Source organism: Aotus nancymaae, unplaced genomic scaffold (genome assembly GCF_030222135.1).
Source record: "Aotus nancymaae isolate 86718 unplaced genomic scaffold, 86718_ANA_hifiasm-v0.15.2.pri h1tg000003l, whole genome shotgun sequence".
Lineage (NCBI taxonomy): Eukaryota > Metazoa > Chordata > Mammalia > Primates > Aotidae > Aotus > Aotus nancymaae.
Window position 1 is genome coordinate 4,270,124 of NW_026988414.1, and position 26,383 is coordinate 4,296,506.

Below are 26,383 nucleotides of genomic sequence, written 5' to 3' on the forward strand. Positions count from 1 at the left end.
TTATTTATTATTATTATTTTTTTTTAGAGACGGGGTTTCACCATGTTGGCCAGGATGGTCTCGAACTCTTGACCTCATGATCCACCTGCCTCGGCCTCCCAAAGTGCTGGGATTACCGGCGTAAGCCACTGTGCCCAGCCTATTGTTATTTTTTTTCTAAGATATCACACTAGTCCATATTATTATTATTATTTAAGATGGAATCTGTTATTGTTGCTCAGGCTGGAGTGTAGTGGTACGATCTCAGCTCACTGCAACCTCCGCCTCCTGAGTTCAAGGATTCTGTGTAGCTAGGATTACAGGCACCTGCCACCACGCCCAACTAATTTTTTGTATTTTTAGTAGAGATGGGGTTTCACCAGTGGCCAGGCTGGTCTCGAACTCTTGACCTCAGATGATCCACCCGCCTTGGTCTCCCAAAGTACTGAGATTACAGGTGTGAGCCACTGCTCCTGGCCTAGGCTTTTCTTTAATCCTCGCATTGCCCTAGGGGGTAGGTGCTAGAATCTCTATTTTACTGATGTGGAGAATGAGGCTTAGCTTAGAGGGGTCAAGTGACCTGCCTAAGGTCACACAGCCAGGATGTGAAAGAGCAGGAATTCAAGTCCAGGGCTATGTGACTCCAAAGCTCCCATCTTATACCACTTCTGGGGGTGTGCTGACAATTAGAAGGGGTGTCCAGGAAGCCCCTAGCCCTCTTTAGCCCCTCACTGAGGGAAACTGCAGGAGTTTTTCATTATTATTATTGATGTTAACATTGCCATTAACTCCTTTTCCTTCCCTTCCCCTCTGCTAGAGTTCTTCAAGTTCAAGGGCTTTGGGAGTCTCTCCAACCTCCCTCGATCCTTCACTCTGAGGCGGTCCTCAGCTCCCATCAGTAGGCAGTCCCATTTGGAGCCTGACACCTTTGAAGCCACGCAGGATGACATGGTGACGGTGCCCAAGAGTCCCCCAGCCTATGCCCGCTCCAGTGACATGTACAGCCACATGGGCACCATGCCTCGCCCCAGCAACAAGAAAGCACAGAACTCACAGGCTGCCCAGCAGGCCCAGGAGGTGGGCCCCAAGTCCAACCTGGTACCCCGAGGTCTGCCCGACCCCCCAGGCTTGGAGGCAGCCAAGGAGGTGGTGGTGGAGGTCAATGGTCCCCTGGAGGACACCCCGGCAATGGAACCCAACCCTTCAGCAGTGGAGGCAGACCCCATTGGAAAGCCTGAGGTCCCCACAGCAGACGTAGAAGAGGAGAGACCTCCCAGGGGCATGCACTCAGAAAGGTAGGTGCCCAGGGGCTGGTGACAGCAGGACCTGCAGGGATGTTTTCTTTTTAACCCAGTACACATCTGGGTTAAAAAGAAGGCTGGGTGCAATGGCTCACACCTGTAATCCCAGCATTTTGGGAGGCTGCTGTGGGCCAATCATGAGGTCAAGAGATAGAGACCATCCTGGCCAACATGGTGAAACCCTGTCTCTACTAAAAATACAAAAATTAGTTGGGTGTGTGCATGGAGTCCCAGCTACTTAGGAGGCTGAGGCAGAATCACTTGAACCTGGGAGGTGGTGGTTGCAGTGAGCCAAGATCAGGCCATTGCACTCCAGCCTGGCGACAGAGTGAAATTCTGTCTCAAACAAACAAAAAAACAAAAACAACAAAACAAAAAAAACCCTACGCAGTAACCAGGTGCTTACTGTAGAACAGGCACTGTGCTAAACCCTTCACTTGTCATCAGCAAAAGAAAGCTGGTAAGGAGAAACTCTTATTGTTTCCATAGGATAGACGAGGAAGCTGAAATTCAGAGGGTGATGTCATCTGCCTCAGTCAGGGTGCACATTTACTAATGACAAAGCCACCATGTGAACCGAGACCCCCTGCCTTCAAAACCCCTGTCAGCATCTAGCATGGGCCCTTAGCTGCTGGCTGGGTCCAAAACCCAGTCACCAGACCCCTACCCTGGACCCCCCTCACCCAAATCGCAACAATTATTTCTTCTGGACAATACCTCCACCTAGTCTAGAAAACCATTTATCAGCTTAAGTTGGTTATAGGGTGAGTTGAGTTCAGACAAAAATACAAATTGTGCTAATAGGACAATACCTCCCATTTAGTAAGCATTTTTACTGGCTTTTATCAAAACAAATGTCTCACTGAAAGCTCCGTAAAAGATTCAATCATTAAGGCCAGGTGCAGTGGCTCACGCCTGTAATCCCAGAACTTTGGGAGGCTGAGGCAGGCAGATCACTTGAGGTCAGGAGTTTGAGACCAGCCTGGCCAACATGGTAAAACCCTGTCTCTACTAAAAATACAAAAACTAGCAGGGCATGGTGATGCATGCCTGTAATGCCAGTTCCTTGGGAGGCTGACGCGAGAATTTCTTGAACCTGGGAGGTGGAGGTTGCAGTGTGCCGAGATCACACCACTGAACTCCAACTGGGCGACAGAGGAGGACTCTGTATCAAACAGAAAACAAACAAACAAACAAAAAACAAAGGTTCAATTGTTAGCCCCATTTACAGATTGGGAAACTGAGACTCAGCCAATGTTACACAGAGCTGAAGTCTGCACACTTACGCAGCATGCATTGGACTCACTACCTTCTCAACCCTAAGGCCATGTCTTTCACACCCCGGGAGACCCCTCAATCCCAGCCAAAGGAGTCCCCAGGTTTTGGATCCTCAGAGCCTTTGTCTCAACCACACCAGTCACATGTGCCTGTCAAAATAAAGATAAAAAGCGAGCTGAGCAAAAGTAATTGTAGGGCCAGATCTGGGACCTTTCTTTTTTTTTTTCTGGTAACTTGTTTGAGCAGCTTTTTCCTGAGACATCAAGCACAGCGTCTGTCTCTGAGCTGTGATTGCCTAGACCCCTGATCAGTGAGGAGCAGGACCATGTAAAGGGGCAGGGTGAATCCAGTCCAGATTCTGCTTCTTACTGGTTGCCTAACTGGACACATCTGTTCCTCTCTGGGAGCCTCAGTTTCTCATCTGATAAATGGGCATAACAATAGCACCTACCTGGTCGGGTTGTGGTGAGGATTCAAGAATAACATACCTGTAAAATCTCAACACAGTGGCTGGCACGCTGCACTCAGTAAATGGGAATGCTATATTTACGATTAATAAAACTCATATTTTCCACCATCCCTGGCTGCCTTCTGCACTCCTACACTCGGCCTCATTCAGGCGTAGAGGACCAAGGATTGTATGTAGGGGAGACGGCCTGATGGGTCCTGGGGCGTTCTAAGGCACCTCAAGGTGGGAGACTGCACCAGGAGCCTGGCCCCTCCTACCCAGGGAAGCCGAGTTTCGCAGGAGCGGGGCGGGGCGGGGCGGGGTGCGGCGAGGCAAGGCGGAGTTGAGGGCGTGTCTAGGGGCGTGGCCTACCAGGCTTCGTCGAGAGCTGCTGGGGAGCGAGCTTTGGAACCCGGCGGGCTAGGCGGAGGGGTGTGCTCGGGGGCGCGGCCTTCCCGACACTGACTGACAGGGAGGAGGCGGAGCGAGACCGGAGGCGGAGCGAGACCGGAGGCGGAGGGGCGTGTCCGAGGCGGGAGTGTCTTTCCTTGCTGGTGGAGTAGGCGGTGGAGTTGGGCCAGGCAAGGGGCGTAGGGGCGTGTCTGGGGGAACGTGGTCTACAGGTCAGTCTCCGCCCCCGGAGTCCGGCTCTGAACTCTGCAGCTCCGTGGCCTGAGAAAGGCGAGAGCTGGGCTTAGGAGGTCCCGGGGCTGCAGGCTGCGACATCGGGGGAAGCAGGACTGCCGTGGGCCGACGGTGCCCCGCGCTGGGGTCCCGAGGGTGAGTGATCGATCTGGGCCTGGGGAGGGCCAGCGGGGAGCAGGACAGGTCGAAGGAGGAAATCTGCACCCCTGGGGCAACTGACAAATTCGGGGGTGGGGTTAGCATCAGGGACTTTTCCAAGCCAGCTTTCTTTGGGTGTAACTTTGTCCCCGCAGGCCAGGCATCTGCTCATCTACTCTACCCAACAGCCCCAGAAGAGAAGTACTACTATCACCCCCATTTTATAAATATGGAAAGAAAGGTTTGCCTGCTGAGTTTGACACAGCCAGTGAGTGTCAGAACCAGGGTTTAATCCCAGCTTCCTGGCCCATGCTCTTAACACCTGGGCAACACATTCCTCTCCAAAAGGGCCAGGGCTGCTGAGAAAGGTGGTCTTTTCTTGAGAAAGCCAAATCCAGGACCCAGCTCAAGCTTTCTTCCCCTGTGGACGGAGGCCTGGTGGGCCTAGCAGTGTCTCTGGCATCACACTTGGCCAGGAGCTAACCAAGGAAATGGAGACTCTTCCCCCTCCTGCATCTGGAGTGTCCTGAGGAGGATGAGATTAGCAGACCAGATTGAGCCCCCTTCTACTGCCCCAGGACCCAGTGCTCCATCTGCCCCCCAGAGGTTGTAGAACATTTCTTCCAGGAGTCCCTGAACCTCAGCCCTGTGCCCTGGAGTCAGGGGAGCAGCCTTGCCTGTGAGATCTCAGACTAGCCCTGCCCCAGTCTGGGCCTCAGTCTCCCCAGTAGCCCAGATGGACCTGAGATGGTCTCTGAGGATCCATCCAGCTTAGGGAGGAGAACATTTGGGAATTGCCAGTAAGCAAGGTCGGGGGCCCTGTTCCTGAGTGTCTAGAGGGGGCTGTCCCACTGGCTGTATAGGGAGCAGCCTAAGCTGGGAAGACAGTGTCCCTCCCCCACCCCTGGGGAGGCAGGGTGCACCTGGAGCAGGAGGAAGGAAGGGGAAGAGGTGAGGCTGCAGGGGTTTCCTGGTGTCCTGTTCCCTGCTGAGATCATGGGGATGAAGAGGAAGGAGGGAGGAGGGGCCTTTAGCTCCCAAAAGAAAGGAAAGCGCCAGCTTAGCCTGCCCCCTGCCTCCCAGGGAGCCTCAGTTCTCTGCAGGTCCCAGAGAGGCACCCTCCCGCCTCAATCCATCTTACAGAGGAGGAAGCAGGGGCCTGGAGAGCGACAGGAAGCCCCGGCACTCCCTACCCCACGCCCACCCACACTGGAATTGTCAGGCGAGGGTCCCACCAGGCACGATCACCAGCTGAGAACCAGCGAGCACCTGACAGGGTTGCCTAGCTCGTGGGACCTGTGAAGTGGCCTCTACTTAACTCTATTTTGCCAGTGAGGAGACTGAGGCTCAGAAAGGGGAAGGGACTCTCCTGGGGTCACAGAGATATTGAGCGTCAGGCTTGACTATTTGATCCCAGGCCTGACTAGCTCCTAAGTCCAAGCTCTCTCTCTCTCTCTTTTTTTTTTTTTTTTTGACGGAGTCTCACTCTGTCTCGAGACTGGAGTGCAGTGGTGTGATCTCAGCTCACTGCAACCTCTGCCTCCCAGGTTCAAGCGATTCTCCTGCCTCAGCCTCCCAAGTAGCTGAGACTACAGGCACGCACCCCCACACCAGGCTAATTTTTTTTTATTTTAGTACAGACAGGGTTTCACCATGTTGGCCAGGATGGTCTTGATCTCCTGACCTAGTGATCTGCCTGCCTTGGCTTCCCAAAGTGCTGGGATTCCAGGGCATGAGCCACCACTGCACCCGGCCCAAGCCCAAGCTCTTGACCACTAGATCACATTTCCCCTCCTGCAAGTAAAAATCTCAAACTTTTTCTACCATTATTTCATATGACTTCCCATGACCCCTCGGAAAGGAGCCCATTTTACAGACGAAGACACTGAGATTTTTGTGAGGCTAATAACTTGCTTGAGATGATGCAGTTAGTTGAATTGGAATGATACTCATTTTCATACTGACTGAGGTACAGCTATGTACCTAGACACTGTTCTAGGTTCTGAGAGATGGTGGTGAGCATGGCAGACAAAACCCTGCCTTCATGGAGTCCCCATTCCAGGACAGGGGAGACGGATGATAGACAAGATAGATTAGTTCTGCAGTCAACTAGAAGAGAAAGAGTACGAGAATTTTTTTTTTTGAGACGAAGTCTCACTCTTGTCGTCCAGGCTGGAGTGCAATGGCGCGATCTCGGCTCACTGTAACCTCCGCCTCCTGGGTTCAAGCTATTCTCCTGCCTCAGCCTCCCGAGGAGCTGGGATTACAGGCACCTGCCACCACACCCTGCTAATTTTTGCATTTTTAGTAGAGATGGGGTGTCTCCATGTTGGCCAGGCTGTTCTGAAATTCCTGACCTCAGGTGATCCGCCCACCTTGGCCTACCAATGTGCTGGGTTTACAGGCATGAGCCACCATGCTCAGCTGTTACCGAGAAAATTTAAAATCAGTTCTAGAATTGGTTGGCGAAAGTAGGGAGCAGCTGGCGGTGCCAATTTAAGGTTAGCCAGAAAGAAAGGCTCAGTGAGGAAGTGATGTTTGAACAAAGGACATGAAGGGACAAACCGTCTTGCTATCTGGGAAGGAGCATGCCAAGAGAACAGCGTGTATAAAGGCCCTGAGGTGGCATGTTTGGGGAACAGCAGAGACCAGCGTGGCCAGGGCACAGCAAGGTGAAGAGGACAGGGAGGGGCTGGGCTGGGAGGCTGGATTGGAAATGGAAGCAGATAACGTAGGGTCTGGAGGGGTCCAGTGAGGACCTGGCTTCGGCTCTAAGCAAAACGGGAGCCATTGCTGGCCTTGAGCAGCATTTAAAAGACCTCTTTTTAGGAAGATCTTTTCTATTTTTGATATTTTTCTGAGACAGGGTCTCATTCTGTGTTGCCCAGGCTGGAGTGCAGTGGCTCGATCATAGCTTACTGCATCCTTGAACTTTTAGGAGGATCTGACTGCAGTTCTGTCACTTTTAAGTGCCTCCTCTGTGTCCTTTGCCTCCCACCGAGAAATCCAAGCCCCACCCTTCACTTCCAAGGAGCTGTTTGAAGGAAACGGGAACTTGAGAACCAGGGGCACCCTGTGTTGCCCCTGCCCCAGCCCTGGTGCCAGGCACAGAGAACAGGCCAGGATACTCCCCCCCACCCCATTTCCTTTTGGAATGTTGATTCTGGTCCAAGAATTCCCAACTCTCCCCAGAGTCCCACGACCCTCTCGGCCCTGCAGGGTGACGTCAGCTGCCGGGCATCTGGTAGCGATTACCCACTGGGGAGGGGGTCGTGGTGGGCCCCGTTTGTGCAGCCTCTTCAGGCTCTGGGCGGCTGGTCCTTGTCTTCCGAAGGGGCCCAGCTGCTCCTGGCTCTCATTTCCTGTGGAGACTTTCTCACAGTCCCTGAGACCCCCGGCCGCCTTGGGCTGTGGGAACTGGGCTGGCTTGGGAAAGATGGGCTGTCCCCCCAACCCCTAGCTGGAGCCACATCCCCCCCAAACCCTCAGGGGACCCTGCAGGCTGCTGGACCTGCGTGGGGTAAGGGCTGGGGAGGCTAGGGGTCAGGTACAGCGGTTGCTCAGAGGCCCACTGAATGTGTGGCCTTGAGCAAGTCTTTTTTCCTCTCCGAGCCTTAGTTTCCCCATCAGTAAATTGGAGACAGTGATAGCACCTGCTTCACAGGGTCACTGTGGGGGCGGGATATGTCAGGTGGGGCATTTATTCTGGGCTTGGCCCAAGCAAGTACCAGTAAACAGGAGCTACTCATGCTGTAGAAGGGGAAACTGAGGCCCGATGAGAGGGACTTGCCCAGAGCCACACCGTTTCGTGCCTCCCAGCCGAGGGCCCTCTCAGGCTCCACCCCATTTTCTCTTCCTGACGTTGGTTCTGGACTCTGGTTGAATGCTGTTTTTTTGTTTGTCTGTTTCTTTGCCTTCCCTCCCCAGCTTCTCCTCTTCTCCACCCAGAAGTGGCTCCCAATGTCTGGGGGAGTCCACCCATGTAAGGAACGGAGCAGAGAATTAGACATCAGGCCATCTGGTTCTAGTCTGAGCAGCTGCGTGCCCTGGGTCAAGTTACAAGCTTCAGTTTTCTCCCCTGTAAAATGGGGCTCCGAGATCACAAGCGTTCCATCAGCCACCAGCGCTCAGTAGATGCCTTTTCTTTTTGCTCTTCTTGGGCAGGTTTTGAGACTTGAGTGGCAGCTCTTAGGGCCCAGAATCCTCAGCTCCACCCTTCCCACCCTGGGAAGAATGGCCCCTGCTCTGCCTTCTCCTTACAGGGCTGTCGCCCACCCTGAGTTCCTGCTGGACACCCCAGCCCACTCAGGAAGACTGAGAGCTCCGGATGGTAGAGAGCGAGCAGGATGTTCAGGGTACAATGGTGGCCCATCTTGGGGAGTAGGGGAGGGCTAAAGCCAAGAGTCTTCCTGGCAGGGAATCCCACAGCCTCCATGGCTGGTGTCCTGGGAGAGACGGGGCTTTCCACCCAGCTCTCTTTGCCCAGGGCCTTTAAGGACTGAGAAGCTCAGAGCAGGCAGGTGGCTGCTGCTTCTCTACCGTGGGTGAGTGAAGATGAGCATGAAGGAAGGAAAGAGGCTGGGCACAGTGGCTCATGCCTGTAATCCCAGCACTTTGGGAGGCCAAGGCAGGTGGATCACCTGAGGCCAGGAGTTTGAGACCAGCCTGGCCAACATGGCAAAACCCCATCTCTACTAAAAATACAAAAATTAGCTGGGCATGGTGGCACGTGCCTGTAGTCCCAGCTATCCAGGAGGCTGAGGCAAGAGAATCACTTGAACCCAGGAGGCAGAGGTTGCAGTGAGCTGAGATTGCACCACTGCATTCCAGCTTGAGCAACAGAGCAAGACTCCATCTTCAGTCTCCCAGGAGGGGCAGGGTGGGCGGGTGGCAGATCTCCATGGGTGGAGGCTGGGGCAGCAAGAGGAGACCCACGTGGGCCAGGAAACCTTGCACCCCTCCTTCTCATGTGGTCCTCACAGCTCTTCTGGGGAGATAGTGATAATGTGCCCACTTCACAGATGAGGAAGTTGAGCTTCAGAGAGGGAAGGTAGGAGCCAGGGGAAAAGCTGAGAGGCAGGTGGCAGAGGCTGGGGAGGTCTCCACTTGAGGATATGTGTCCAAGCCTCAAGGCCCAAGGGAACAGACAGGGTCAGAGAGAAGACCGGCCTCTGCAGAGGACCAGACCACCATCATGATAGAGGGCCGGGGTTGGGCAGGATGGCAGCCTCTCCCCACCCCTTCTCCTACAGGGCTCACCCTTCACTCTGGCCCAGGATTGAGGCCCTTAAGGTGAAGGTCAGATTTAAACATGCATTGGGGGAAAATAAAGGATAATGGGCTTTAATTACTGCTCATTAATCCAATTAATTAAGCTAATGTATGCAATAAGTGGTATCAGTTATCAGAACAAATCAGTTAATACAGGCAATGAAAGGGGTTGGTTATTTAAATAATTAATGCTGATGATTAATAGGACTGATTTAGCTCAATTGTCACTATTATTTATTAATTGATTTCACCACTAATACGGCAGGAGAAGTCTCTTTTAGGTTCATAAAATGAGGAATAAATAAATTAATTAGTGGAGCTGAGTTTTTCAAATGGATGTTTTGATTCCTGGATTTGATCATTACAATGAGAGGGAGAGTATTCTAGAAATCTCCAAGCAAATGAGCTCTGAAGGCTGAGTAGGAATGACCCCGGCCGAAAAGGAGAGAGGATATTCCAGGCAGAGGGAACATCACATGCGAAGGCCCTGAGGCTGCAGGGAATGGAGCTCTTCGGAGGAAGGTTGAGGAGGCCAGAGACCAATGAAGGGAGAGGAGAGAGAAGAGATTTGACCAGCAGAGGCTGGGTCACAGACGGCCCAGCCAGGAGGACTAGACTTTGTCCTCAGGGCTGCAGGGGGCTGCTGTGACACTCATTCATTCATTCAAAAAAAATATTTACTGGGTTCCTGATGATTCCTGACACTGTCTAGACCGAAACACAAACCCTTGTCTGTGTGGGGCTGATGTTCTAGTGAGAGGAGCTAGTCTCTGCATGAGAGGAAGTGTCTGCCGAGTCAGATGAGGAGTCAGAGCAAAATTAAGCAGGGAAGCGAGTGTGGGAGTTGGGGAAGATTACACATTCAGAAGGGGTGACCAGGGAAGGCCTTGCTGAGAAAGGGACATTTTAGTGAAGAACAGAAGGAGGGGCTGGGCGTGGTGGCTCACACCTGTAATCCCAGCACTTTGGGAGGCTGAGAGGGGAGGATTGCTTGAGCCAGGAGGTCCAGGCTACAGTGGGCCATGATCTCACTACTGCACGCCAGCCTAGGCGATAGAGTGAGACTCTGTCTTAAAAACAAACAAAAAGAATTGAAGGGCCAGGCATGGTGGCTCATGCCTGTAGTCCCATCACTTTGGGAGGCTGAGGCCAGTGGATCAGATGAGGTCAGGAGTTCAAGACCAGCCTAGCCAACATGGCGAAACCCTGTCTCTGCTAAAAATACAAAAATTAGCCTAGCGTGGTGGTGGGTGCCTGTAATCCCAGCTACTTGAGAGGCTGAGGCAAAAAAATCACCTTGTCCCAGAAGGTAGAGGTTGCAGTGAGCTGAGATCGCATCACTGCACTCCAGCCTGGGTGATGAAGTGAGACTCTTTCTCAACAACAACAACAGAAGAGCAGGAGGGAGCCCAGGGGATACCTGGAGGAAAAGTATTCCAGGCAGAGAGAATAGAAAGTGCAAAGACCCTGAGGTGGGGTGGGGAGACGGAACAGTGCCGGTGGGGAGGAGTGTGGTGGGCCCTGCGGTCAGACTGTGCAAGGCTGTTTCGAGGACCTTGGCTCTTACTGTGAGTGAAGCTGGGGGCCAGCCAGTGGGTTGGAGCTGAGGAAAGCCCTGATCTGACTTTCATTTGAACAGGACTGCTGTGGTTGCAGTGGGGGGAGAATAGGTCTCAGGGGCACAGATGGAAGCAGGGAGGCCAGTGGAAGGTGGTGGCAATAGTCCAGGTAAGTGATGGCAGCAGATTGTAACTGGACGTGGTCACTGTGTCTTGGACATGTCAGGGTGTTGTAGCACCACAGGGTGAGGCCATGGGGTGGAAGTGTGGCCCCAGAGCCTCAGTTTCCCTGGCCTGGGCCTCTGCCCCAAGCAGCCCCATAGGCTCTGGACACCCTACCCAGGCCTGATCTCTTGTGCAGGCACCCTGTCTCAAGGCTCTGCCCCTGTCCCAGGGCATGAGGGGAAGTGGACAGGAAGCAGGAGGAAGCGCTGGAATGATCCAGTGTCCCGGCCAATCTGTTCCCAGCAGCAGGAGGATTTCCGGGCCTGAATAGCAGGAAATGTTGGGATGGGACACCTCACCCGGGAAGAGTGGGCGGAGGTGGGTGGGGGAGGGGTCCCCACTCTACCTCACTGCCACTGCTGCCGGACAGAGAAAACCCAACAGCCCAGCAACAGTAGCTGGGCTGTAGCCTGAGGGACTGTGGTTAGATACCATCTAGGACTTTCTAGAAGAGAAGATTCGAGGAACACTAGAATGTTAGAACAGGGAGGGCAATCAGACAGCTTCTCAAGGAGGAGCTTTTGGCCTCAGGATGGGGGAACCCACAATTTTATTTTTATTTTATTTATTTTTATTTATTTATTTTTTTTGAGACGGAGTTTCGCTCTTGTTACCCAGGCTGGAGTGCAATGGTGCGATCTCGGCTCACCACAACCTCCGCCTCCTGGGTTCAGGCAATTCTCCTGCCTCAGCCTCCTGAGTAGCTGGGATTACAGGCACGCGCCACCATGCCCAGCTAATTTTTTGTATTAGTAGAGATGGGGTTTCACCATGTTGACCAGGATGGTCTTGATCTCTTGACCTCGTGATCCACCCGCCTCGGCCTCCCAAAGTGCTGGGATTACAGGCTTGAGCCACCGTGCCCGGCTGCAATTTTATTTTTTATCTCAGCTTTCTTTTGCTGTAAATATTAAGCTCCTGTATTTAAGGAGGAGTTTCAATATTCCACCTCCCCTCCCCATTTTGCAGATGGGAAGACTGAGGCCTTTCTTAGCCAGAGACCCTGAACCCAGCCTAACAAAATGAATGATGACAGCAATTAACAATTAACATTAGCTATTTACTATTCATGCATTCCTTTAAATAATATTTCTTTCTTTTTTTTTTTTGAGACAGAGTCTTTCTCTGTCACTCAGGCTGTAGTGCAGTGGTGTGATCTCTGCTCACTGCAACCTCTTCTTCTTGGGTTCAAGTCATTCTCCTGCCTCAGCGTCCCAAGTACCTGGGATTATAGGTGTGCGCCGCCACACTCAGCTAATTTTTCTTTAAGCAATGTTTCTTTTTTTTTGAGGCAGAGTTTTGCTCTTGTTGCCCAGGCTGGAGTGCAATGGTGTGATCTCGGCTCACTGCAACCTCCACCTCCTGAGTACAAGTGATTCTCCCACCTCAGCCTCCCGAGTAGCTGGTATTACAGGCATGTGCCACCACACCTGGCTAAATTTTGTATTTTTAGTAGACATGGGGTTTCGCCATGTTGGTCAGGCTGGTCTTGAACTCCTGACCTCAGGTGATCTGCCTGCCTTGGCCTCCCAAAGTGCTGGAATTACAGGCGTGAGCCACCATGCCTGGCAAGCAATATTTCTTGAGCTCCTGCAGGCACTGTACTGGGGACTGGGGTCTCAATGGTGAATTAGACAAAGTCAACACTTTCATAGGGCATCAGATAATTAAGTCAACAAATAAATACAAAGTGGCCATTTCAAGCAGAAATTGGAAAAATTGAAAATCAAGCAGGGTTGGGAACGCAGAGTGAAGGAACGAGGCACTATTCTAGGTGGGGTCATCAGGGAAGGCTCCTCAGAAGAGGTGACATTAAGCAAAGCCCTGAATAAAGAGGAAGGAGGGACAAGCTTCACGAAGCCATGGGGGAAGAGCATTGCAGGCAGAGGGAATAGCAGAGGCAAAGACTCTGTAGCTGGAATGAGTTGGCAAGGAGGGTGGGGCAGAGGCAGAATGAGGAACAGGATGTGTGAGGGAGACAGGTTGGAGGGTTGGCGGGGTGGCCGTCGGGTACCATCAGGCCACGCGGGGCCTTGTGGGTTGGGGAACAGATGGCCCAATTTATGCTGTTTTTCTGGCATAATCATGGTACCCTCTTTACTCTCACAAGGAAGAAAAGTTCTGGTTTGGATGATAAATTGTACGGCCACAGAGAGGGGTTTAGATTTTGTTCTTCCAGAGATGGGAGCCGCTGAAGGGCTGAGGGTGGTGTGTTTGCCATGATCTTGCTTAGGTTGTAAGCTTAGGTGCCTTCTGGCCTCAGGGCAGAAGCTGACTGTGGGTGACAGTGGACACGGAGCCTTCAGGAAGGCTGCTCTGCCCCACCAGAGACACGAGGGTGGCCCCACTGGGGGGACAGGGTGGACACGAGGAGAAAAGTCAGGATGGATTCTGACAGCGGAGTGCAGGATTTCCTGGTGGCCTGGATGTGGAGCTGAGTGGAAGAGAGGGGGCACAAAGGACCGAAAGGTTTTCGGCCGGCCGAAGCTGCAGGAAAGAGGAAGCTGACATCAGCTGAGACAGGGGAGGTGGGGTGGGGCGGGGAGGAGCCGCAGTTCTGCTTTGGATATGACAAGTTGGAGATGCTGTCAGACATCCAAGAGCAGGCGTCCAGGAGGTAGCTGGGTTTCCGATCTGGGGTTGGAGGGGCGGGTCCAGGCTGCCTGAGGGTAGGGGTGGCATTTAAGGCCGTGCAGTGGGAGGAGTGGTTCCTGGTGGCCCTCAGGAGGAAGGAAGGGAAAACAGCCCCTCCTCTGGCCTCTGGCCTCTCCAGGGTGTCCACCCTGGGGGCAGAATCAATTTCATAGCCCTCTAGCACTGGCAGTGGCTCCACAGCATTCTGGGCAGTGGCTGTGACTGGGTCACTCTGCCCTAGGAAGTGAGCGTGGGGCAGGTAGACAGGCGCTGATCCCCAGCCCGGGCATCTCCAGTCAGGGATGATGGGGGTGGGGTGGGAGGAGTGGGTGAGGAAGGCAGAGAGAAAAAGAAGAAAACCAGGGAAGCGTGGTGTCCGGAGCCCAGTGAAGAAAGTGGTTTGGGAAGTAGGCCCCATAATAAGCTTGTAACATTCATTATGGCCTGAGTCCTCCAGTCAATGCCATTAGGCAGAGACTGTCGTTATTCCTGATTTATGGATAGGAAACCCAGGCTCAGAGAGGTGAAGGGGCTTGCCCAGGGGTGCACAGCTGGAAAGTGGAGGAGCAGCCAGGCCAGCCGATAAGTGCCCCCTCCTGTCTTCAGGGTGAGCCCGCTGGGGTCCCAAGGACCAGGTGCTGGCTCCAGGCCGGCAGGCAAGAGACTGGCAGCTGGGAGCCAAGCAGAACTGGGGCCGCTCACTTCTCTTCTCTCCTTCCAGGGCTGCTGGAGAGCTGGAGGCCGGCGGAGACTACGTGAAGGTAGGAGGGGCAGGGCCAGGGGTTGGTCAGAGGACACTGCAGGTCTCAGAGCCTGTTCCATGACAGGTGGCAGAGCCCTTCCTCAGGTCTTGTTAGGAGCCCGACCTCACTGTGTATTCCCAGGAGGGGAGGTTCTCGGAGTCCAGGCAGCATTTGGATCCAGTTTCATTCTCAGCATCTTCTTCCCACACCAGCCACTATTCTCTCCTGGCCCCAAACTCCGGGCATCCCGATATTTGTTATCATCGACCCCACCCACTGGCCAGCTGGACGGGGCCCCACCAGTGTCCATGAAAAGGATGCAGCCCACCAATCCCACCCAATCTTTGTGCACCTACTGTGTGCCGGCAGTGGGAGCAGGGAGCAGGAGAGGATGACTCAGTTCTTTATCACAGATAATGGGCACAGCTCAGATTTATCCAAAGCTTAATTTATCCTGGGCACTGGGAATGTTGAAAACACAGTTTTGGCCGGGCGAAGTGACTCACGCCTGTAATCCCAGCACTTTGGGGTGCCAAGGTGGGTGGATCACTTGAGGTCAGGAGTTCAAGACCAGTCTGGCCAACATGGTGAAACCCTGTCTCACTAAAAATACAAAAAAATTAGCCAGGTGTGGTGGTGTGTGCCTGTAATCCCAGCTACTCAGGAAGCTGAGGCAGGAGAACCGCTTGAACCCAGGAGGTGGAGGTTGCAGTGAGCTGAGATCATGCCACTGCACTCCAGCCTAGGGAGGGGGGAAAAAGAGAAAAGGCAGTTTTGAAATAAGAATGATAGTATTAATAATAATAAATAACATTTTCAGTACCTGCTGTGTGCACACCTTGTGCTGCCTGCTAGATGCTGGAGGAGAGCTGTTCTTTACATGAGAGGTCTTTGACCTTCTCCCTCATCACTGTCTAGGGAAAGCCTTCTTGTGCCCATTTACAGATGGGAAACTTGAGGTCCAGAGAAGTGCGGTGACTTGCCCTGGGTCACACTACTTTGAATAGTGAAAACCACAATTACTTTTGCAACCACCTAATATTACAAGGAAGAACTGGGATTACAGCCCAAGTTTGATGCTAGGACTATACCCAAGGCCCTTGGCTTTCTACCCTCAGGAGCCCCGACCCTGAGCCAGGCCCTGTGCTGAGTACTGAGAATAGGCAGAGGGCAAGGAGCACCAGGCCCTGAATTTAGAGGGCTTCCAGTCCGCGTGGGACCCAGGGAAGAATCATACAGTGGTTTGTGCTTGTTTTTTTGCAATCCATCAGATCCAACTTTTATTTTTATTATTCTTTTTTTAAGAGATGGGATCTCACTCTGTCTCTCACTGCAGCCTTCAGCTCCTGGGCTCAAGGAATCCTCCCACCTTAGCCTCCCAACTCCCTGGGACTACAGGTGTGTGCCACTGGCTAACTAAAAAACAACTTTTTTAAAGATGGGGTCTCACTACGTTGCCCAGGCTGTTCTCAAATGCCTGGCCTCAGTGATCCTCCTGCCTCAGCCTCCCAAAGTACTGGGATGGCAGGCATGAGCAACCACGCCTAGCAGATCCAAATTTTAGTCCCATCAAAGCATGATGGGCTGGGCGTAGTGGCTCAGGCCGGGTTCAGTGGCTCACGCCTGGCACAGTGGCTCACACCCGTAATCCTAGCACTTTGGGAGGCCACAGTTTGAAAACAGCCTGGCCAACATGGCAAAACCCCGTCTGTATTAAAAATACAAAAATTAGCCAGCAATGATGGTGCATGCCTGTAATCCCAGCTACTGGGGAGGCTGAGGCAGGAGAATTGCTTGAACCCAGAAGGTGGAGGTTGCAGTGAGTTGAGATCGCACTACTGCACTTCAGCACTCCAGCCCGGGCAACAGAGAAAAAAAAAAAGCATGATATAGGCTGATATTAAAAACCCACAAAACAAAAAAAAACAAATTTTAGTCTGAGATCTGCCACTTACTTGCCACTGGCTTTGGGTGTGGGCATCGCTTCTCTGAGCCTGTGTTTGCCTATGTGAAATAGGGGTAACAGTGGTGCCTCCAACCCAGGGTTGCTATGGGTTCAGTGAGCCCATTGTCATGAGTGGGGAGCTGGGTCTGGAACAGGGTGGGCTGGCCTGGCATCTAACCGCAGGGACATTTCATCATCCTGAGATGCTACCTGCACAACTCTGTGTAAGTGACTAGTAATGGGGTAGATTGGGAGGTGCTCAGACTGCTGCCCCCTCACCATCCCCAGAAGCTGTGGGAGCTCCGGACGTGGGGGATGACTTTCAGCTGGGGAGCTGGGGAACTGGAGATCAAGGAAAGCTTTCTGGAGGAGGAGGCACTGGAGTCAGGCCATTGCGGTTGACTGGGACCATTCACTGAGATTACTCCATGAATAAAATGCTGGACAGGAGACAAAGTTAAGCAGAGATGGGTAGGAGAGTGGTCCTGGCAGAGGCAGGAGTGTAGACAAAGTCAGAAAGTAAACTGCGTGAGCCCAGAAACGGCCCAGGGCAGCAGCAAGTCGAGCAGAAATTCCAGAGCCCTTATGCCACCATGGGAGGGAGGACATGGGGAGAACTGACACCAAAGCCAGTGGCTGGAATGCAGGGGGCATATTTTAGCATCCCGCAGACCCCAGCTGCCTGGTAAGTAGTGAGATCCCTGTGAAGAATGTTAGCTTTATATTTTTTCCTTTAGTTTATTTTTAGGGGTTAAAAAAATGTAGTTTTTTTTTAACATTGTAAAATAAATAATAGTTGCTCAGTAGAACTGATTAAACAGTCTCCCAAAGGATAAAGTCAAAGGAATGTTAATTTTAGTTTCAAGATTCAGTCAGATGAGGTTCCGGGCACTGTGGCTCATGCCTGTATTTCCAGCAATTGGGAGGCCAAGGTGGGAGGGTCATTTAGGGTCAGGGGTTCGAGACCAGCCTGGGCAACATAGCAAGAGCCTGTTTCTACAAAAAATATATAAAAATTAGTTGGGAAGGCCAGGTGTGGTGGCTCACATCTGTAATCCCAGAACTTTGGGAGGCCACGGTGGGTGGATCATTTGAGGCCAGGAGTTTGAGACCAGACTGGCCAAGATAGTGAAACCCCTCTATGAAAAATACAAAAAAATTGGCCAGGTGTGGTGCCTCACACCTGTTGTCTCAGCACTTTAGGAGGATGAGGCGGGTGGATCACTTGAGGTCAGGAGTTCGAGACCAGCCTGGTCAACATGAAGAAACCACATCTCTACTAAAAAAAAAAAAAATACAAAAAAGTTAGCCAGGCATGGTGGCACACTACTGTAATCCCAGCTACCTGGGAGGATGAGGCAGGACAATTGCTCGAATCTGGGAGGTGGAGGTTGCAGTGAGCTGAGATCTTGCCACTGCACTTCAGCCTGGGTGATGGAGCAAGACTCCATCTCAAAAAAAAGAAAAATTATCTGGGTGTGATGGTGCATTCCTATAATCCCAGCTACTTGGGTGGCTGAGGCATGAGAATCTCTTGAACCCAGGAGGCAGAGGCTACAGTGAGCCAAGATTGAGCCACTGCACTGTAACCTGGGTGACAGAGTGAGACTGTCTCAAAAAAAAAAAAAAAATTAGTTGAGCGTGGTGGTGTGTGCCTGTAGACTCACCTATTCTGGAGGCTGAGGCAAGAGAATTGCTTGAGACTAGGAGGTCAAGACTGCAGCGAGCTGTGATTACGCCACTGTGCTCCAGTCTGGGCAACAAAGGGATACCTCGTATCTTTTAAAAAAAAATCAAATGAGGGTTAAAAGGAATCAATAGTTGGTTTCTAAAAGCCCCCTCCTAGGCTGGGTGCAGTGGCCCATGCCTGTAATATGAGCACTTTTGGGATGCCAAGGCAGGTCGATGACTTGAGGTCAGGAGTTCGAGACCAGCCTAGCCAACGTGGTGAAACCCCATCTCTACTAAAAATAAAAAATAAAAAATAAAATTTAAATTAGCCATGTGTGGTGGCATGCACCTGTAATCCCAGCTACTCGGTAGGCTGAGGCAGGAGAATCACTTGAGCCTGGATGGCTGAGGTTGCAGTGAGCCAAGATTGAGTCACTACACTCCAGCCTGGGCAACAAGAACAAACTCCATCTCAAAAACAAAAACAAAAGCCCCCTCCTACTTTGAGGTACTCATCTTTGAGGGGTCAGCATCCAGAACTTCAGAGTTCTCAAACTATTCTGTGAATCCTTTGATTCTAAGGCAAGAATTCTTAAATTCCAAGACCATAAAATTCCAGGCTGCATGCTCAGAGCTTCAGATGTATTTACAGAAAACAAAGAACTGATCCCCAGAGAAGTGGACTCATCCACCTGCGGTCACACAGCCTGCCAGAAGGATTTGGACCCGAAGCCCGACTGATGGGAAATCAGCAATGGCTCCCTTTGCACTGAAGAGCCTAAGGTTCTGGGACAAAAGTCCAATTTCTTCTGCTTTTCTTTCTTTCTTTCTTTTCTTTTCTTTTCTTTTTTTTTTTTTAGACAGAGTTTTGCTCTTGTTGCCCAGGCTGGAGTGCAATGGCACAATTTCTGCTCACCACAACCTCCGCCTCCTGGGTTCAAGCGATTCTCCTGCCTCAGCATCCCGAATAGCTGTGATTAGCTACCACACTTGGCTAATTTTTAGTAGAGACAAGGTTTCTCCATGTTGATCAGGCTGGTCTCAAACTCCTGATCTCAGGTGATCCACCCACCTTGGCCTCCCAAAGTGCTGGGATTACAGGCATGAGCCACCGGGCCTGCCCTCTTTTTCTTTTTCTTTTTGACACAGAGTCTTGCTCCATCGCCTGGGCTGGAGTGCAGTGGTGCAATCTCGGCTCACCGAAACCTCCACCTCCTGAGTTCAAACGATTCTCATGCCTCAGCCTCCTGAGTAGCTGAGATTACAGGCATGTGTCACCATATTCAGCTTTTTTTTTTTTTTTTTTTTTTTTTTTGTATTTTTAGTAGAGATGGGGTTTCACCATGTTGGCCAAGCTGGTCTCGAACTCCTGGCCTCAAGTGATCCACCTGCCCCAGCCTCCCAGAGTGCTGGGATTACAGGCGTGAGCCACCGTGCTTGGCCAAAAAGTAGAGTTTCTAAGGACAGGAAGCTTGAAAATAATAGCATGCACTTATTGAACGCTTACTTCATGCCTGGCAACTTACATGCACCAGCTCAGCGAAAGCTCACAAGAATTCTGTCAGGTCAATGCAGGCATTAGCTGCATTTGACATGTGCATTTTCCACAAGTAAGTGGTAGTTTGTGGAAGCGGCTGGTGGGAGTGGGCGCACCAGTAGTTACGGGACAGTGGAACCAGACTGCGTCCCTAACTCTTGGGCTTTACTGGCTCTCTGCACCGTGAGTCTGTCAGTGAACATCGCGATTCCCAGCAGAGTCTCTGGTTCCAAACCAGAGATGAGAACTCCTGGGCTCTGGGAGATTTCCTGAGGCCACAAAGGATTTGGTCGAGCACACACAGGGATTTTTCTAGTTTTAGATATGATTTAATTCAAAGTCTTTGCCCGCTCCCGGTCTGTTAGAGGTGCGGCAAGTGGGGGAGGCAGGAACCTCCCCTCGCTGGTCCAGAGGTACCCCACCCGATCCTGCTGTCCCCGGTAATGCCCCCCTTGGCAGGTCGTCCGCTCCGCGCCCGCAGCTCCAGGCAGCTCGAGAGCGCGGGACTGTAGGGCGGGGGGCGAGGGGCTGGGAGCGGGGGGCGGGCAGAGGGAGGAACAATGGCCCCCTCCCCTCCCCTGGCCGGCTGGAGGGTGGGGTCTCCCCGCCCCGCCTCCCCGCCCCGCCTCCCCGCTCCTCCCCCGACAAGGCGATGAGGTAATCGCGCCGCTGAGAGGCACGCGCAGCCGGTGCCCAGCCGGTTGGTCCCCGCTCCCCTGCCCCGCCGGCCACCGCCCCCCAGCACCGTCCCGGCCCCGGCCGCCCGGCCCCACCATGACCGAGCGGTGCAGCCTGTGGAGCGCCCTGTCGGCCGCCGCCTGCTGCTTCTACCGCGGCTCCTTCGTGCAGGTGCAGGTGAGGGGGCGGCTCGGCCCCCGCCACGCGCGCTGGGCTGGGACCCCTGGCCGCTCCGCCCGGGGCCCTAGAGCCAGCCAGGGAGCTGCAGCCCCGCGTCGCCCGGCAGAGTCGGGTCCGGTCAGGGGAGGGGGCGGGGTCGCCCCAACCTCACCTCTGGGCGCCCAGGAGCTCCGCAGGGTGAGGGTTCGGCGACCACTCCTGGGATTCCGGGCTGCGGGGGATTCCCGTCCGGTTCTGCCTCCTCCGCAGCAGGGAGAGAGCTGGGGCGGGAGGACTGGGAGATGGGGTCCCCTGCTCCCTGCCTGTCCTCCGCCTGGCACGCTGGCCCTTGCGGCTGACCCAGGCACCCTGGCTCCCCATTGTACCGGGGGCGCTAGGCTGGGGTCTGAAGGCTGAGTAAGAAGCAGGAAACGCGGGGGATGCTTCGGGTGCCAGGATTGGGGCCAGAGTGCCCGCCACCCTCCCGCCCTCTAGCTGGGCTCGGGCATGCCTGGGGCGCTGGTCTCTCCTAGCCCAGCTGGTGGGCAGTGCAGGACGGCGCCGCGGCGGTGAGAGGGTTAAACGGAAGGGGGTGGAGGGGAGGACCCGGACCCCGCCTCTCTGCGGAGCATCCTTTGGGGACGGCTTTGCTTGGGGTTGGGACGCTGAGAGGAGCTGGAAGGGATGCTGGGCTCGCGCTGGTGGGAAGGGGTTAAGACACTGTCCGGGGGTCTCCGCCCTCCTGCCCCCTGATCCCCCTGGGAGACGCCAGGCGCGTCGGCTCTGCGCTCCCCCAGGCTAACACACGCGCGCGGAGCCCGCCTGAAGGACAGCCCCGCCGGCAGCGGAGCGCAGCATCCCCGCACCGGCCAATCAGGCGCGCGCAGGCCGGGAGGCGGTGAGATCATCTCTGGCCAATAGCAGGGCTCCGAGCGCAGGGATGCTGCATTCGCACCCCAGCACCCCCAACTCTAGGGAGCTGGGGCCCCAGGTCGAGGTGAGGTCAAGGCACAAGGACCCTAGGGTACCTCACCCTCAGGTGTGCAGGAGGACCAAGTTGGTCCCCCCAAACTCTCTGGAAGCAGTGGTTAAGCTGGCAAAGGGGGGCCCAGTCTCCCAGCCCTCTTTAACGGATGAGGCTGCCCAGGCCCAGAGAGGGGAAGTGACTGGCTCAAGGTCACACCGTGGCAGCCTTGGGGTAGGTTCTTCAACACCCAGCCTCCTCCCTCCTTTGCCCTCGTCCCTCTAGCTCCAGCTGTGGAGCTGGGGGAAGGTGTCAATCACATGCTCTTTGTCAAGGAGGATACCAGAAGGCTGGAGTCCTGGTTCCCTTTTTCCCTGTGACGCCTACTCATCCCTCCCCAGGGTTTGGTGTGATATGGAAAGAGGACTAGGCTGGTGTGAGCACCGCAAAGTGAGAGGGAGAGAGGCCAGGGACCCCCAGAAATAGGGAACCCCTTGGAGAAGTGTAGGTGGCTGAGAAGGCCCGGATCCTAGTTTAGCCCTGGGCCTCTCTGCCCTTCAGGGACATCGGTTTCTATCATGGGTGGAGGATGTACAGAATTCCCACCCCCAGGCTCCGCCTTTCCTCTGAGCACCTGTGCAAACCGCCCACTCCCACCATCTGTCCCCACAGCCCTGCAGGCTCCTCAAGGTCCACATTTTCATGGGCCCACCGCCAAGCTGCTCCTGCCCCAGGCTTGCCCACTCAAAGTGTGCCCTATCATCCTTCCAGGATCTCAGCCTGGAGTCCTCTCTGACTCCTCCACCCCAGTCCCCCACATAGATCAATGGACATCTGAACTCCCCTTCCCCCACTCCCTCTCCCACACCCTATCTGCCCTACCACTGCCTGGAAAACTCTAGGCTGCTCTCCACAGGTGGACTAAACCTGCCCCAACATTTCCAAATCCTTCCATGGCTCTGCTGTGGCCTCCGGGTAAACCCCAGCTCCCTGAGGCAGCCCTTCCACACCTGCCCGTACCCCAACAGCCCCTTGGAAACTTCTCATCCATCTCCCCTCCCTCCCCTTGGTTCTGCCTGTAGGGCCCTGACTTTGCAGCTGTCTCCCCAGAAGCTCTTCCCTGCCCACCTGTCTACCCACTCTCTCCACCCTGGTGCTTCTGCTTGGCTCCCTGAGTCCTTCTTCAGGCTTCAGCAAAAGCATCAACTTTTCAGGGAAGTGATTCCTGACTCTGCCCCCTGCCTAGGTTGGTGGTGCACCATCTCTGTCTGTGCATCTCTGGACATACAGGAAACCTGGAATTGACTGTCAGTGTCTGCAAGGGCTCCCCAGGGCAGAGGCTACCTTGGGTCCTCAGCCCTGGCATAGGACCAGGGTAGGGACTTAGTCAGTGTTGAATGGAGTCAGAGATTCTAGATTATCTCTGACACTGGGAATCATGGTGTCTTGGGAGCAATGCAGACTGGGGTAAACCCAGGCAGTGTGGGAGCAGAGGGGTGAAGGATGTGTCCATAGAATTAGGAGGCAAGATCTGTGGATGGTCTGAGGAGGCAGGGAGTAGACTGGAGGACACTTGGACTCTGGGGAGCCGGGGATCCCAGGGAGAGACTCAACTGGAATGAAGGCCCTTTACTGCCCTCGCTCATCAATCCTGCCTTCTGGTGTCTGTCTGTCTCGGAGTAGTCATCTTTGGGGTCCAGAGTCAGGGGAAGGAGAGGAAGGACTGTCCCATGTCCTCACAGTGATGAGGATGTCCATGTACCAGTAGTATTCTGGGGTGCTGTCTCTTTTCATCCTTGCATGAGGTGAGGCAGGTTCTGTCACTGTACCCATTTCAATGAGGAAGAAATTGAGGCCTAGAGACCTCACACGACACAGCCAGGATTGGGCTGGGCTCTGGTAGGGGTACACCTGGCACTGGGGACCCCCCTTCCTCTATCCTTAGGGCTCCTGGGATCCATCAGCCTCCAACTTGAGGCCACAGTAACCAGGAGTCTCTCCTGGCCAGGTGGAAGGGTGGAGTACTGGGCATCATTTCCCTAAGTGGCCTTGGGCTTCCTTGCTGGGCTGTGATCTCCCCATCTGGTGAGGATTGCTGGGGATTTCAAGGGAGAGATGGCCTTGGAAATTGTAAGGGGCAATGCAGATGTCTGTGTAGGGTCCCCATGTCCCGGTTTATGGTCCGTTCCCCATCCTTGCACTGTAGCATGCATCATCCCAGAACCTATCCTTGTCCAACCAGCTTTGTGGTTTTGCTCATACCTTTTCCTGCAGTACCTGCTGCCTTGCCTCCAAGATTCGCCTGTAGAAATCCCCCTCCGACACTTCAAGATCAGTTTGGTGCCCTTGGTGCATAATGAGTGTTTTCTTACTGCCATCTCCTCCAGGAAGGCTTCCCAGATCCCTCTGCCTCACCCAGACTTATTCCTGCTTGTAAAAGCCACCCGGCTCTTTGCCGCTGTCCAGTGCTGTGGTGCTGACTGTACTCTACTCAGAGGCTCCCATTGCTTTTGCCTCTCATCAGCCTAGGCACTGCCTTGAGGGCCGGGCTTGATTTATGTATCACCACACCCACCCCTGGCATATAGCACAGGACCTGAAATGCAGTTGGCGTTGTTTGGTGGAATGAATTGAGATGTCTTTACTCTTTCTGGGACCCATGGGAATGGACCTTTCTGGTACCTGTGCCTTAGTGCTCCCAGAGTCCCAGGAGAGGAGTTCGCCCAGGGTAGAATGAAGTTGGGAGGGCAGGAGGAAGGGGGCTTTAAGTTGGATGCCAACTTTTGCTGTCTCCCCCCCAGTTCTCCAAGGAGAAGTACATCCTGGACTCATCACCAGAGAAACTGCACAAGGAATTGGAGGAGGAGCTCAAACTGAGCAGCACGGATCTCCGCAGCCACGCCTGGTACCATGGCCGCATCCCCCGAGAGGTGAGCGGGCCCCAAGCTGGGACTTCGACCCTGGGCCCTCCCATGCACTGCCTTGGCCAGCCCCAGCCCTGGCTGCAGCCACCTGGGAGACCCTGACCTATTACTTGGTAGATTCAATCAGAATGGACTGGGATGAGGTCTAGCTCTGCCCTTTACTATGTGACCTTGAACAAGTTGCTTCACTTCTCCAAGCCTCAGTGTCTACTGCAAAGGCTTGTTGTAAAAATTAAATGAAACAATGCAGGTAAAATGTTTAACATGATGCTTGACACCATGAATGTTGGCCTTTGTTGTTATTGTTACTGTTACTGTTACTGGTCTACATATCTGCTTATTGTATGTTTGCTTAGTGAGTACCAATCTTTGGGCTACTTAGTTTTGGCAAAGTTGAGTTTCTTGGCCAATGTGACTTTATTTTTGATTTTATTTTTTTGAGACGGAGTCTTGCTCTGTTGCCCAGGTTGGAGTGCAATGGCACGTTCTCTGCTCACTAACCTCCGCCTCCTGGGTTTAAACCATTCTCCTGCCTTAGCCTCCCGAGTAGCCGGGATTATGGGTGCACACCACCATGCCTGGCTCATTTTTGTATTTTTAGTAGAGCCAGGGTTTCACTATGTTGGTCAGGCTGGTCTCAAACTCCTGACCTCGTGATCTGCCTGCCTCGGCCTTCCAAAGTGCTGGGATTATAGGTGTGAGCCACCACACCCGGCCCCGAGGTGACTTTATAAGCCACAGACTTAGGCTGATAGATCACTTGTTCCTTCTTTCATTCATGCTGTAATCTTTGCCTCTGTCAGGACCTGTGCTAAGCACCACCGATGCAGAGGTAGAAGAGGTGGTGGCTTCTCTTGAGGGCTAATGACCCGGGGGGGCTGGGTGCCGACAGTAAGAGCCTAGTGGAAGAAATGCAAGAATAGAGTGCCTGGCATGAATATGGGTGAGTCCCAAGGAGGGGACACTGAGGAGGGAGGGCTTTGTGAGATGGATAGGAGTTCACCAGGTGGGACTGGGAGCAGTGGCTCACACCTGAAATCTCAGCACTTTGGGAGGCCGAGGCCGGTGGATCACCTGAGGTCAGGAGTTTGAGACCAGCCTGGCTGTCTCTACCAAAAATACAAAAATTAGCCGGGCATGGTGGTGGGCACCTGTAATCCCAGTTACTTGGGAGGCTGAGGCAGGAGAATTGCTTGAACTCGGGAGGCGGAGGTTGTAGTGAGCTGAGATCATGCCACCACACTCCAGCCTGGATGACAGAGTGATACCCCATCTTAATAATTAATAAAAAAAATTAACAAACAAATAAATAAGTTCATCAGATGGACAAGGCAGGAAGAGTGTTCTAGGAACAGAAAGCAGCTTGGTGCAAGGGCCAGAGGCATGCCAGAGCACTGGGTGGTTGGAGGAATGAGGATGAGGAACTCACTCTGCCCAACCAGAACCCTGAGAAGGGATGGGTCTGAGACCTGGGTCTCAGATCACGACCATTCTCGCTTCTCTAGACCCTGTGTCTCTGTGCCTTCCATTCCAAGGTGTCATGTCCTCCCATTCCTGAGCCTCTGTGCCGCAGACCCAGGGCCTCTGGCTGAGGTGCCCCCTCTGAACCAGGGTCATTGCATCCCCGCTCTCAAGCATCAGATGTCAGATGTCTCTGTTCACTGGGCCCTCTATACCCTGGGTCTGATCTTGCTGTTTCCCCCAATCCCGGGTTGCTCTGTCCCCCAGATCCTGGGTCCGGCCCTCTCCTGGCCCTGCCCTGCTCCAGCCTAACCATGCCTTCTGCAGGTCTCAGAGACCTTGGTACAACGCAACGGTGACTTCCTCATCCGGGACTCGCTGACCAGCCTGGGCGATTATGTGCTCACGTGCCGCTGGCGCAACCAGGCCTTACACTTCAAGATCAACAAGGTGGTGGTGAAGGCGGGCGAGAGCTACACGCACATCCAGTACCTGTTTGAGCAGGAGAGCTTTGACCACGTGCCCGCCCTCGTGCGCTATCATGTGGGCAGCCGCAAGGCTGTGTCGGAGCAGAGTGGTGCCATCATCTACTGCCCTGTGAATCGCACCTTCCCACTGCGCTACCTCGAGGCCAGCTATGGCCTGGGACAGGGGAGTAGCAAGGCTGCCAGCCCCGTCAGCCCCTCCGGCCCCAAGGGCAGCCACATGAAGCGGCGCAGCATCACCATGACCGATGGGCTCACTGCCGACAAGGTCACTCGCAGCGATGGCTGCCCCAGCAGGTCAGCCAGAGCCCCATTTGTCAAATAGGGATGTGGGTAAT

General features: G+C 53.7%; 1 protein-coding gene across 3 annotated transcripts in view; it reads left to right on the forward strand.

Moving 5' to 3' along the window:
- SH2D3C (SH2 domain containing 3C) overlaps positions 1 to 26,383 on the forward strand; it is a 40,891-nt gene that overhangs the window by 3,186 nt on the left and 11,322 nt on the right. The window contains exons 2-5 of one of the 3 annotated variants that reach the window (XM_012458094.3): positions 797 to 1,274; positions 14,200 to 14,239; positions 23,977 to 24,105; positions 25,888 to 26,342. In XM_012458094.3, coding sequence (XP_012313517.2) covers positions 797 to 1,274; positions 14,200 to 14,239; positions 23,977 to 24,105; positions 25,888 to 26,342 — 1,102 coding nt within the window. Of the gene's footprint in view, positions 1 to 796; positions 1,275 to 3,648; positions 3,787 to 14,199; positions 14,240 to 20,003; positions 20,230 to 23,976; positions 24,106 to 25,887; positions 26,343 to 26,383 lie in introns of those variants that run through there. The other 2 variants (XM_012458095.2, XM_064377777.1) reach the window with 2 other exon arrangements.